The sequence below is a fragment of the Brienomyrus brachyistius genome, chromosome 4 (assembly GCF_023856365.1).
Source record: "Brienomyrus brachyistius isolate T26 chromosome 4, BBRACH_0.4, whole genome shotgun sequence".
Lineage (NCBI taxonomy): Eukaryota > Metazoa > Chordata > Actinopteri > Osteoglossiformes > Mormyridae > Brienomyrus > Brienomyrus brachyistius.
The window spans coordinates 12,879,171-12,891,450 of record NC_064536.1 but is presented as its reverse complement, the minus strand read 5'-3'; the positions used below and the strand labels follow the sequence as shown (position 1 = coordinate 12,891,450).

Here is a 12,280-nt window from a genome sequence, read left to right as displayed (position 1 = left end):
CAGCTACTGCTCTTAATGCCACTACTCACGTGCTACCTTCAAGCAGCACCAGGGGTGGAATTAGAGGGGGGGGGGGGGGGGGGGCTGGCCTCCCCCACCTCCTGCTTGGTTTATCTATTTATATGCCTCTTGTGTGTCGCTTAGTCACACGTCAGGGAAACATACGGGTTCATCTAGCATCGTCACACATACATGCGTTTCCCTAAAGCATACTTGCTAGCTGCAATGCAATTGAAAGGTTCCAACTATGTAAGTTGCTAAATGGAAGCTATTTGGAAGCGTATCCCAGCTGGGCATCTAAGGAGCCTCTGCCACAGACTGTTCCCACAGTTTCTGGGCCAGCTGTATAATGATCGATGTGTGATACCTAGAGATTTATCACAATAGAAGCAGAACAGCTTTACAAGAGAATCAGCACTCAAAAGCAGTGTATGGTTACCGCCCCTCCGAACGTGCGGTGTGGATTCTCCGGTTCCACTGTGCTCCGGTTCCACTGTGCTCCGGTTCCACTGTGCTGTGGTTCCACTGTTCTGTTCAGGATTTATCTGTCCAGCTGAAGCTTACCGTTCAGAATTTCTCTTTCTGTAGAAGTTTTTACGTTTTTTTGTTTTTTCTTGCGTTTCTTTGAACGAAATCAGCCACAATCCAGTGAGAGAAGAAACTGAGAGGAAATTAGGAGCTGTGGACTTTCCTGGGCATTTAACGGGAGACAGGATCACACTGATGTGACTTTTTCCTCATAAAACCTCGTGTGATCAGCAGACAGCGTTATGGTTGTGCGGAAGCTGCCGGATGCAGCTGAAGATCGCTTCAGTAAAAAAGCCAAAAATATAGAATTCAATCTTTCACGTGAAACCGGGCGACAGTGGATCTTGTCCACCCAGGATGGAGTGTTTATCACCGTGCATATATTCTTAGAGCAGGTTAAAGACACCAATCCACTTAAGCACATGTTTGTGGACGGTGGGAGGAGACGACCATGCAAACTCTGAACCCACAACCCCGGACATGTGAGGCATCCACAGCAGCGCCTTTATGTAGATTAAGTGTAAACTATCGATTTGGATAAAAGCATTTTAGGAAAAAGTGGCTGCTAAACAGCAGAGATTAATTATGAGATGCAAAACAACAGCCGAGAGACGTGTGGAAGAAAAACGACATTGTGACAAGTTACTCTCAAATTCAGTGCCTTTTTGCGAACAAGGTAACGTGCAGCGTTAAATGTCAGCTCATCTCAAAGTTTATCCGGAGCATTTGGTTGCCATTTACAAAAAGTTTGCCTCCTTCCATTAAAACCCCCCCCAGGCAGTCAGCATTACCCCTAACAGCGCAGAATCGAGACTTGCTAAAAAAAACACATAAATAAGCCAGAAGCTGCATTCTTTTTTGGAATTTCGGAATTCTGGAATGCCGAGAGTTCTGTGGCAGGCCCAGTCCTCGGGATCATGGCTCCGTTCCGAATGCTTCTATCCAGGATCACCAAATGCCTGTGTCTTGCTTTCCTTCTGTATCCCAGCTGCTGCTAATAGCTCGAGCTTTTAAAGCAAGAATCATGTTGTCAACTTGGAAACTGGAACTGTACCCCCTGCCCCAACCGGCCCACTGAGATTCCGAAACTTAAAGGAGTGCAGAGACACTTCAGGTGGTGGGTTTGACCTCGGGGCCTTCCGGCATGGCTGCCATTTCTGGGTTTCTTATTGTATGCTACCTGAGAGAGGGCCTTTAAAATCTATTAGCCATGGAAACATGACAACAACAGTGCGAGCAGTACGGAACTCTGGCCAGTAGCTGCATCCCTTCCCTCTCTGCATGGGCTCAGACTTCCGTCCCCAGGGGCTTGGCGGGGGCCAGCAGACACGCTCCTCTGGGCAGCCTGGCCCGTCTCCCGCTGTGCAAAGCAGCCCAGACGTGACTCGCAGATCCATTAGCTGGCTTTCTGGGAGCGCAGAGCCGGGCAGTTGAGTGAATCATGGGTTCTGGGTCACCTGAGCTGAGCAGGGGTCAACTGAGCTGCCTGGGGAGGTTGGTCCATAAATTCATACCTTCAGAACAAACAGCTCATTTGTGTCTGTTCCAAATGAACTATTGGGGATTTCGAGAAGCCACTGGAAGAGTACTTAAGTGTGTGTCCCCTCCCCCCAAACAGGACCAGAATGTTCCAGGAACATCACCTCCACCAATGGAGTCATCACGTCCCCTGGGTTCCCCGAGAAGTATCCCCACAACCTGGACTGCACCTTCATGGTCTTCGCCCCAGACATGTCTGAGATCACCCTGGACTTTGAGAAGTTCGACATCGAGCTGGGGAATGCACCGCACTGCCAGTACGACCGCCTGGAGATCTGGGATGGTTTCCCTCAAGGTGAGACCCTGTGGAGGGTTTGCAGGATAGGTGCTGGTGTTTGTGTAGCATCGAAACCGGGGAAAACTACAGAGGAACAGTTCCTTCACTTCCTCGTGTCCGTAGTATAAAAGCAGATTAAAGTGAGAGATCAAAGTAAAATAACCGCTGAAGGCGTGTGTGACGTGTATGGGTCTTCTTACTCAGAGTGCGTCTGACAGTGCGCCCTTAATCGGTCATTGTTTGCGGCCTCTCAAGCCGCTCCGACGTCAAAAGGGAAAGATGCGTTTGTTAGCTAGCCTCGGCTTCCTGGCCTGAGCATTGTGTAAGGAGAATGACAGGAAGAGCTCGCTGGCAAGACCTCGAGCACTGGGCTTTATCTGGGCCGATTATGGCTTTCCTCAGCTGTCTGGAATCTGGGATTGCAGAGGGGGTGCACGCCAAGGCAATTTGCATGGCAGGCTGCCCAAGCCGACCCTTGGGTTTTTTTTTTTTGTAGGGGGTGGGGCATGGGGGGGTTAGCCGACCTCAGCACAAAGACGGCGGTCGTTTATGACCGGGTTATTGTTTATTTCTTCCTAAATGACCCGACAGATAAGCAGAGATCCGGCTCTCACCATTGCCAGCTACCCCAGTGCTCTTTTTATCCATTTTGACTCCTCGGGAGCCAGTAATGGGTCGGACTCCGTTTCCTGTGGTGCCGTTCGCCCACGTCGCCGTGCTGCAGGAGGCCCGCGGGGTTAGCGCTTCTCGTTCTGCGGGCTGCCATTTTGCACGGCTGCTCCCGTGCTCCTGGCTCCCGGGCACAGGTGGCCTTTACGCGGTCAGTGTGGCATTCGCCCCTGGCCCGGCAGGGAAGGTGAGGTGAAATCCATGCCAACGGAAAGATGCCGGGCACCTAATTTACATGTCAGACGAGTGTTTTTTTTCGCAGAAGCTAACTATGGTCAGGGTCTTTTTTTCCTGCAAAGGATTTCTAGCGGCTTATGCCAACATATATCAGAAATACAGACTATTCACACTGACCCAGATCAAAATGAAAGCTATTTTCTCCTGGATTCAAAGTCCTAATAAAAACAGCCTGTGAAAGCCCTGGGGTTCATCTCTTCCACCAAATCATTATCCCCTTTTATTTCTGACCACTGGAAAGCGAAGGATAGAATGGAACCTGAGATTGCAGAGGGAAATGTGTTTCCCCAAGTCTTTTCAAGCTATTTAATCCAAGGTTGTGCCATTTTTCAACCAGGTGACACTAGCAGCACGGCTGGCATCCGTATCAAATGGCGTGGTTTATGTCCTGTACAGTTAAATACACTGAATATCTACAGCTGAATTTTTTTTCTTTTCAAAAGCTTTATTTTGTTTGAGGGAAATATAAATGACCTCCTTTTAGATATTTTGTTAAAACATCTTTTGGAGGTTGGAAGGTAAATAAAAATGGAGCTCGTGTGTTGTGTAGTAACAGTATGTGGTGCGTGTGGGACATGCGGTGAGCCAGCATTCGGCTGTGACAGCCAGGGTCTCTCTTCCCCCTCTTTCCCGGCAGTGGGCCAGCACATCGGCCGCTACTGCGGACAGGACTCCCCGGGCCGGATTGTGTCCTACACCGGTATCCTCTCCATGACGCTCAACACGGACAACGCCGTTGCCAAGGAGGGCTTCTCAGCCAACTTCAGCGTGATCAAGAGAACGGTTCCTGAAGGTATGTGTCTTTCAGTCAAAGTTGAAGGACCTTCATTGGCAGCTTCATGTACATGATGTGTGACGTCATGGTGATGAGCACTGTCCTCCTCAGGGACCAGCCTTGGGATCTCTGCTGTGGCCCCCTGCGTGTGGAGTTTGCATGTTCTCCCCGTGTCAGTGGGGGGTTTTCCTTAGGTATTCGGGTTTCTCCACAAAAAAATGCTAAGCTGGATTGGAGTTGCTGAACTATGAATGGTGTGTGCGCCACAGGTTGGTGCCCCATCTTGGGTTATTTCCCTGCGTTGTGTCTGGACCCCCACGACCCTGCAGAAGACAAGTCGGTTAGAGGATGGATGGATGGATGGATGGATATGATATCTTAAGACAAGGCCATTAAGGCAAAGAGATACATTTAACCACCTGATTGGTGGTGAAATTTGCAAATTTGGTGTGAAGTGCAGTAAATGAATACATATAGATTCAAAGTCCAGAGGTATCATTTCCGGCCATTCCGATTTGCAGCTGCACTGCATGAAATACGCATATAAATGGCCCCTTAACGGCTGCGCATTTAACGCGGCATAGCCCCTTAACTGAGGTGGGGGGCTGTTCATGTGTGGCACAGCTATAAGAGCACTGTGCTCCGTTAACTCTTTAAGTAAGATATGTTAATTAAAGGATGGTGCTTCATTAGCACCTGATGTAGCATAGCGTAGCATTACAGAAACTTCTGCTTAGTTAACTCGTGATGAAGGAGAGCATATCATATGTAGCTCAAACGTCATTAGCCGCCTGATGTAGCTTAGCGTAGCCGTGATGGGCTATTCCGTGCTATTAGCATAGCGCATAAATGACTGGATGGTGTTACCTGCGCCAGCTTGCTGTTTTGTTCCGTTTTTTGGCTACGGCTTTATGTGCGTTCACCATCGAGGGTGATCGAAATCAGCTTTTACCACAAGTGGCCATAGATACCCACTGGGCTTTGTGCTGGCGCACAGACAGACTCTGTCTTCTGTAAACGGTGTCAAATGGCTCATGTAAAGTAACCCTCAATCACCCGCCGTGACACAGCATGCAGCGGTCAGGCTTTGGGTCAGGGTTGTTCTCTGAAGGGCCTGCTTCACAGAGATGAGCTCCATCCGGGAGATTTGTGTCTCAGGGGTATCGATCTGAGTTTCCCAGTACGCTGCTCCCCGGTCTGGCCCCATGCACTTCACCCACCCCCGCACAGAAACATGCATACCATATCTCACAGGCAGCCCTTGACTGACGCCAGTAACCAGTCCCAAATACCCTTGACCAAGTCAAATCTTACATAACTTTCTCACTATGACTGGCAGGTCATTCAGTGGCAAACTCTGTAATTCTCCTCCCCAGTCTCTCATTAACTGTTCATCACATTCCACTATTAAGTCGAACTTAAAAACTTTCCTGTTTAATGAACATTTCTCTCCCTGTTCTGTGTTTTTTTTTTTTTTTTTTTTACCTTCTCCTTGTAAAACAACCTTGGGTTTGTGAAAGGTGCTACATAAATGTTATTATATTATTACTATATATAAGTCGAACTCACCTCACACCATTCAGGATGCCTTATAGCAAAAAACACACAAGTCAAAAAAAGTGAGCGTTGGCGCTTCCATGAACTCTGTGTATCTCGGATATTTTTTGCCGAACTCTAGATTGACGCAAGCCAGTTTTATGTAATTCAAGAGCTGCCTGTTTGCAACCAATCATACACAACCTGATATTGTATCATAAACATGCCCACACGCACACGTGCATTCATAATGGGCGTCATGTAAGATGGTACGTTAGCTCATGCTGATGGCTTATGTTTGTAGGGTATAACCGCTCAGACTGCACATCTCATCAGGGTTACCTGCACAGAGTGTTTATTTCCCATCATGCCTTGCCTAAGGGCCAAAGAGAGGCGGCCCCTCTCTGGCATTCCCTCAGTGCCCCCTACCTCACTCGGCATGTCTTTTCTTGCTCGTGGCAGACTATGTGTGCAAGGAGCCGCTGGGGATGGAGTCGGGCGAGATCACAGGCAGGCAGATCAAAGCCTCCTCCCAGTACAACAGCAACTGGTCCGCTGGCCGCTCGCGCCTCAACTACCATGAGAACGGCTGGACCCCGGCGCAAGACTCCAACAGGGAGTGGATACAGGTTTGTGGCTCGGAGCTCAGGGCTGGGCGTGGGATCCTAGCACCGGAATCAGACCAGATCTCCCGCTCCACACTCACAGGACCAGCCTGTAGAGCTGATTCCGACCTCCTGCTTAGAAAATAAATCAGAGAAGGTGCCCCAGTGGTATATAATTTCTACCGGGGGCCGAGGTCCCCTTGTGCAGCAGTGGAACCCCGCAGCTGCCCCCATCATGAGAATGCTCCATCTCCCCGGGTCCTTTCAGTAGTGTCACCATTTCACCATGACAACCCTCTTCTCCCATTGTCCACACGGAGGATGGGTGGAGGCAGGGCATACCTCGGCAGAATGTAGGCGAAGGATTCTGGGAAAATGTCAGGTTATGGAGGAAGGACTGGGAGGAAGGGGAGTATTTGCACCTGGCCAAGAAACCAACATCCCCCCCCCCACAGACACACACACTGCACTGTCTCACCACTGAAATTTGAGCTACATCCAAGTGTGTCGGCAGACGTCCTCTTAAAGACTGCATCCAAATCTCTATACCTGATGTTCTTCTGTTCCCACATATACAGTCTGCGTGTGGCTTTGTCATTTTTTTTCTGTCATCTGAATCTTCTGTGGAAAAATAGATTGTGGCTTTTTCATGTCCTTTAATAAGCCTCTTTCTACCCTGATATGCTGGGCTCTGTAATTCCTTTTCACCAGTCAGATGTCAAAGTTGAGCTCTGCGCCGTCGGTTTCCAAGGAAACGGCAAAAAAACCCTCCTCCTTTTCTTTGTTTAATTCATAACCCAATAAGATCTGCAGGCTTGTCGGCTATTACAGTGAGCACGGGGTTGGGTGTGGGGGGAGGCTATCCATTTGATTTAATTTTGGTTAGGTGTGCTCGGGGGAGTGAGACTGGTAGAGCTCAGGATTGCAGCATTCGTCTTATCAGCTGGCCGGCCATGTTTGTGTGTTACGTCCCTCTCTTCGTTCCATGCGGTTCCTTGGGTCCCACGGCTTTTCGCATCCGACCGGAGCAGCGCAGGGAAACCTAAGTGTCGTGTTTCTGTACTGCTCATCGCGCAGGTGGTGGGAAGGATTACTGGTGCCCCCCCGTCTTCTGCCAGGCCTCTGGATCGTGCCAAACTCCTTTGTGCTTGACTACCAGCTATGCAGCTGTTGTTGCACCAGCGAGTGGCCGGCCTGGCTCGTTTAGGAAAAGCTCTCTGGTCGAAAGATATGCAACCTGCGGTGTATAAATTCGGGGAAAATTTCACGGAAGAAGAGACACTAACATAGCAACAAATGGATGTAGCGATCCAAAGGGACTGAGGCTTAATGACTTCCGGAAAAGCAGATGGGAGGTTTTCACGATGCGTAAGAAAATGGTCTCCGGTCTGATGTTAGCAGAGCCCCCCCCCCCCCCCCCCCAGACTCATCAAGCGGCACGCCAGCAACCCACCATCTCTACTTTGGCTTTGGTCATCCGTACCTTCATCCCATTACTTCAGGCTTTCTCTGAGCACTGACACACCATTGAGGGGTCTCTGTAGCGTGATGATAGTGGAACTTCTCCTCATCCAAGGGATTTGACCGTGGAGCGTTGGGGACTCCTGTGGGGGACCCTTGAGTCCGGCAATCTGGGCTTAAGTTAATATTCAACAGCGTAAATGGGCAGGAGTTTTAATCTCTGTAGAAGAGTTAATGTGTAGGCGATTAATCTCGAAGCCGGTTAATGGGTAGATTAAGTAGGTTAAGGGCAAGTAACAGTCGCGTTTCTAGTCGCAGGTTTGGTCAATCAGTGACGCAAATGTGAAAGGACCCCCATGAGAAAACATACGCTATCCTGATATGCCCCCCTCCCCTGCCTGAGGAAGCTGTTCCAGGGGATATTCACTCTTATCAAGCTTTGAATGGAGGCAGTAGGTTCTCGCAGGGGGCTCGGTGAGGGGGGGGGTTCTGGTAACATGTTCCCAGCACCATAAGGAAACAGAGGGCCTCATTGCAGCTCTGCCGACTCCTCATAAAGACCCCCCATCAAAAACATTCCTCCTGTGCTTTTGTCTGAGAGCCAGGCTGCAGCGCCGGCCCTGATGTGGGGGCTTCGGACAAACACTTGCAGCCATTTCCTGTTTTTCCAGGATGTGCAGAAACGCCACCGAGTGTAACCCCTCCCACGCATTTGGGCCACGTCCGCCCTCCATTGTCTCCGTCCCCTGACCCACCCCCGAGGGGGGGGGGGGGGGGGCGTTCTCAGCCCAGCGTCTCCCCTGGGCTTAGAGCGGGTGGGCTGGGGCACAGGACGCCGATTAGCTGATTAACAGCGGCCATTCCCGGCGAGCACCTGAGAAGCGCCCCCCCCCCCACTGTGTCATTGTGGGGGCAGCTGGAGACTCGGACACCCACAACTGGGCGGGGGCAGATCCACGCATTTGGAAGCTGCTTTCTTTATAATGCGGCCTCTCGCTGTTTGGTTTGGCCTGGGGGGGGCAGTATGTTGTGGGGTCGTGTTGGGGGGGTGGGCGTTATGCCTCATCATCTGCAGTGGACGCCAACAGCCACAGCAACAGCTGAGCAAACCCAGAAGCGGTGTTGATGCGCTTGGTGTCTAAGGGCAGTGTGACGTGGGCATGGCGGAGGAGACCCCCCCCCCTTCAGGTTATATACAGTTATTGCCTGATTTTTGGAGCTTTGTATAAATGCGCCGACACCAAAATGCCTATTCCGTGTTGAACCCTGAACACCCCCCCAACTTTTGTTAAACTATCCCCCTCTCCTCTCTCCTCTGCCCCCACTCCCAGTTTCAGCCCCCACCACTGGGCCTCTTCATGCCATTACACCCTTTTCAGGTGTTATATGTATTATGCTCTCAGGCGATTGTCTGTATGTATATAAACAGGTACCCACATATGTTTTATATATATATATACTGTACATTTTAAGTGTAATAAATGGATAACAGGCAGACATTCTTCTCCAACCCACCTCCAAGTCTCTCAGATCCGGTTTGTTGTCGTTGGCTTGTGTAACGGCCATTCAATAAAATATGCATATACTGAGCAGTACTACAGATGCCAGGGCTCCTTGTGTAATGTGAATTCCTCCGGTAAATACGTCCAGCTGTGTAAATATGTAGAGCACACAGGCAGATACGTGAGCTCCTCTAGTTGGGTCCCTCCGCTGAGCAAACAAAGGATTCGGTGGTAATCGCCAGGCTCCCGTCAGGGTTACCTGACATTTGCATAGGTGAGGATCAGGGGGGCGGTTCTGTCGCCATGACGATGAGGCAGGAGCTCCTCTCTGCCTGCATCAGGTCAGTGTAAATAAGGGACTTCCCCAGCGAGCGCGCAGACTGCGGAACACTCGCCGCCTGTGACGGCTCCTTTTCCACGCCCGGCTTCATGTCTTGCGGCTTTTCGTTTTTTTCCTAAGGGTAAGAAAATACAGGGAGTATTTCTGCAGCGTCCCCGGAGTTTTGCACTTACTCATTCAGCCCACACAGGCAGATGGGCCGCTATCCCCCCCCCCCCCCCCCCACGTAAAAAGCGTAAGCAAATAAATAATATGAACAGGTTTTCCCCTCTTTCTTGAATGTCCTTTACATTCGCCCACTGACCCGATTGCACTAAAGATAAAAAGCGGGAATCGGGTTGGATTTCCCCCCTCCCCTGCAACTGTGGAGGGCTCAAAAGCCCCTAACCCCCCACCCCCTCCCTCCCCCTCAACCATTCCACAGACTTTCCGTGACTAAGAGCTAATCCAAGTGAACCCGATGGTCTGCAGAGCAGCCTGGAGTCCACTAGGGGGCGCTCAGGGTCCTGGCAGGTGGAGCTGCAGTGTGTGCATGGGTGGGGCTGCGTGACTCCTGGCAAATTTGGGGCTGTCAGACCAAACTGAGCAGAGGGTGTCTCCTCCCGCACGTTTGAACTGTTATTAAATTGTCATGCAGGCTAGACTCAGACTAGCTCAGTTTATTGGACCAAAGTAATTCTCGGCCTTCTTTAAAAATCTATCTAGTAAACAATAGCCCCTGAAAGGCTAAAACAGACACCTGTATAACGGAGCTGGATTCAGTTCGTTTGCTTGACTGGGGCCACGATGGTGTAAATCTCTGTTATACTGTAACACGAGCTCTGTTGCAGAAAGCAAACAGCCCGTCATGTGTTTGTATGCCTGTGATATACAGGATGTGTCTTTGTTGTCATGGCTACAGCACATAGCAAAGGTTACCCCCCACAGCGTTTCAGTAATCCTTCAATAATCCTTTCGGTGCTGTCCGAACTGCCTCAAACAGTCCGCAGTGTGCCACACCAAAATTTCTGCAGCACCAAATTTTTCAGAATTTTCCTTTAATGGAGTCCTGATGGACTTGCTAGCGCCCCCCCAGTGGCTACCCCATGGTAGGATTCTATCAACAATTGCAACGTTGCCACATAGGTCACATGGACCCTCGCCGGTTCCTTTAACCGAAACCCACCTTTGTTTGGCTCCTAAGGTTGACCTGGGGTTTCTTCGCCTGGTCACAGCTATCGGTCTGCAAGGAGCCATTTCCAAGGAGACCAAGCGAGATTACTATGTCAAGTCTTACAAACTGGACCTGAGTTCCAATGGCGAGGACTGGGTCCCTCTGAGAGAGAACTCTAAGCCCAAGGTAACCCCCCCCCCCCCCCCCCCGGCTGTCACACTGGCCACTTAAGTGTCTTGAGGCCAAAACTTTGTGGGTTCAGACCCTGGGAAGAGAGCTGAGCAGTGAACCTTCCATTTGAGGTGGCATGTTTTAGTAAGTATTACATTTTTGTATTTTTAACTTTACAAGACATCTGGAGACCAAATACTGACACCAGACATTCCCAGTGGGACCTCAGTTGTAAAAAAGAGGAAACGATGTACACTTTTAGACAAAGCTCATGGGAGTTTTACATACACAAAAATCTTCTGAGGGCAGAAGGAAAAATGATTGGCTCAGAGATATAACCAATCAGATTGTAGAGGAGGTGGGTCCAAGCAAAAAGAGGCGGCAGGACCAACCAATCAGATGTCTTGCATGGACCTACCTCCTCTACAGTCTGATTAGTTATCTCTTCTAATTTTTGCTTCTGCCCTCAGAAAATCTTTGTATAAGTGGAATTCCCGTCAGTGTAAGAAAATACACATTGAGAGTGGCGATCCGAAGAAGCCTGTAGCACTAATCCTGAAACAGAGAGCTTTAGACCATGATAATGCCGACGTGAAGTGATATCCGCCCATGCTTTCACAGGTGTTCACTGGTAACTCCAACCCCACCGACGTGGTGAAGGCGACACTGCCCAAACCCACGCTCACCCGTTTCATTCGCATCCGGCCCGTCTCCTGGGAGCAGGGCGTCTCCATACGCTTCGAGGTGTACGGCTGCAAACTCTCAGGTGGGTCCACGCTGCGTATGGGCCGACACACCCACAGCGTTTGCGCGTGGAGAGCAGGTAACATGCAATACACAGAATTCACATTGTTCACCCACCTTTAAGCCCTGCTAATCACAAACGGTGCAATGCATCTGTCTTACTTTGATTGTTGTCATGTGTGCACCTGGGAACCAAAGGTGTTATAAAGACAGCGAAACTTTTAAAATCATTATAAAAACTGGAAACCCTAAAAAGCATTATAGAGAGGGGGAATCGTTCAAATTATCCCACCAGCTTAACAGCAGAATCCTAACCGGATACATTTTACCGGATGCTTCTCGTCTGACAAAAACGACGACTTTAAGGAACATTCCTCACGCTTGGGAGGTGGGCCACTCATGACTGAAATTAGTCCCCCTCCCTGAAACGGAGGCCCCCACCTCCGAAAATCCGAAACCCCATCCTGACACCCCGAGGCGTCAGGCGAAGAGTTCCCCTTCATCGCCGTCTCTGGGCTCAGACTCATGTGCAAAAAGACAGAAGGAGCGAAATCAGCCAAGCCTCAAATGGGCACGACGCGGGAAAATGCGCAGGATGGCCGCCGACTCGTTAATGGATCCCCGAGTGTCATGGGGTGGGGGTGGGGGGGGGGGGGCTTCCGGGAGCGGCCAGACAATTATTGGATGAGGGTAGAACAACACTGCTGCCATTGTACCTTCGGGGCACAGACTGGATTTCGCAT

At 50.2% G+C, this 12,280-nt stretch overlaps 1 protein-coding gene across 50 annotated transcripts in view; it reads left to right on the top strand.

Annotated features, from left to right (window-relative positions):
* Positions 1 to 12,280, top strand: part of LOC125740105 (neuropilin-1a-like) — a 33,499-nt gene that overhangs the window by 13,284 nt on the left and 7,935 nt on the right. For all 50 annotated transcript variants that reach the window (XM_049010907.1, XM_049010906.1, XM_049010904.1 and 47 more), the window contains exons 4-8: positions 2,147 to 2,362; positions 3,888 to 4,043; positions 6,024 to 6,190; positions 10,653 to 10,808; positions 11,415 to 11,559. In XM_049010907.1, coding sequence (XP_048866864.1) covers positions 2,147 to 2,362; positions 3,888 to 4,043; positions 6,024 to 6,190; positions 10,653 to 10,808; positions 11,415 to 11,559 — 840 coding nt within the window. The remainder of the gene's footprint in view (positions 1 to 2,146; positions 2,363 to 3,887; positions 4,044 to 6,023; positions 6,191 to 10,652; positions 10,809 to 11,414; positions 11,560 to 12,280) is intronic.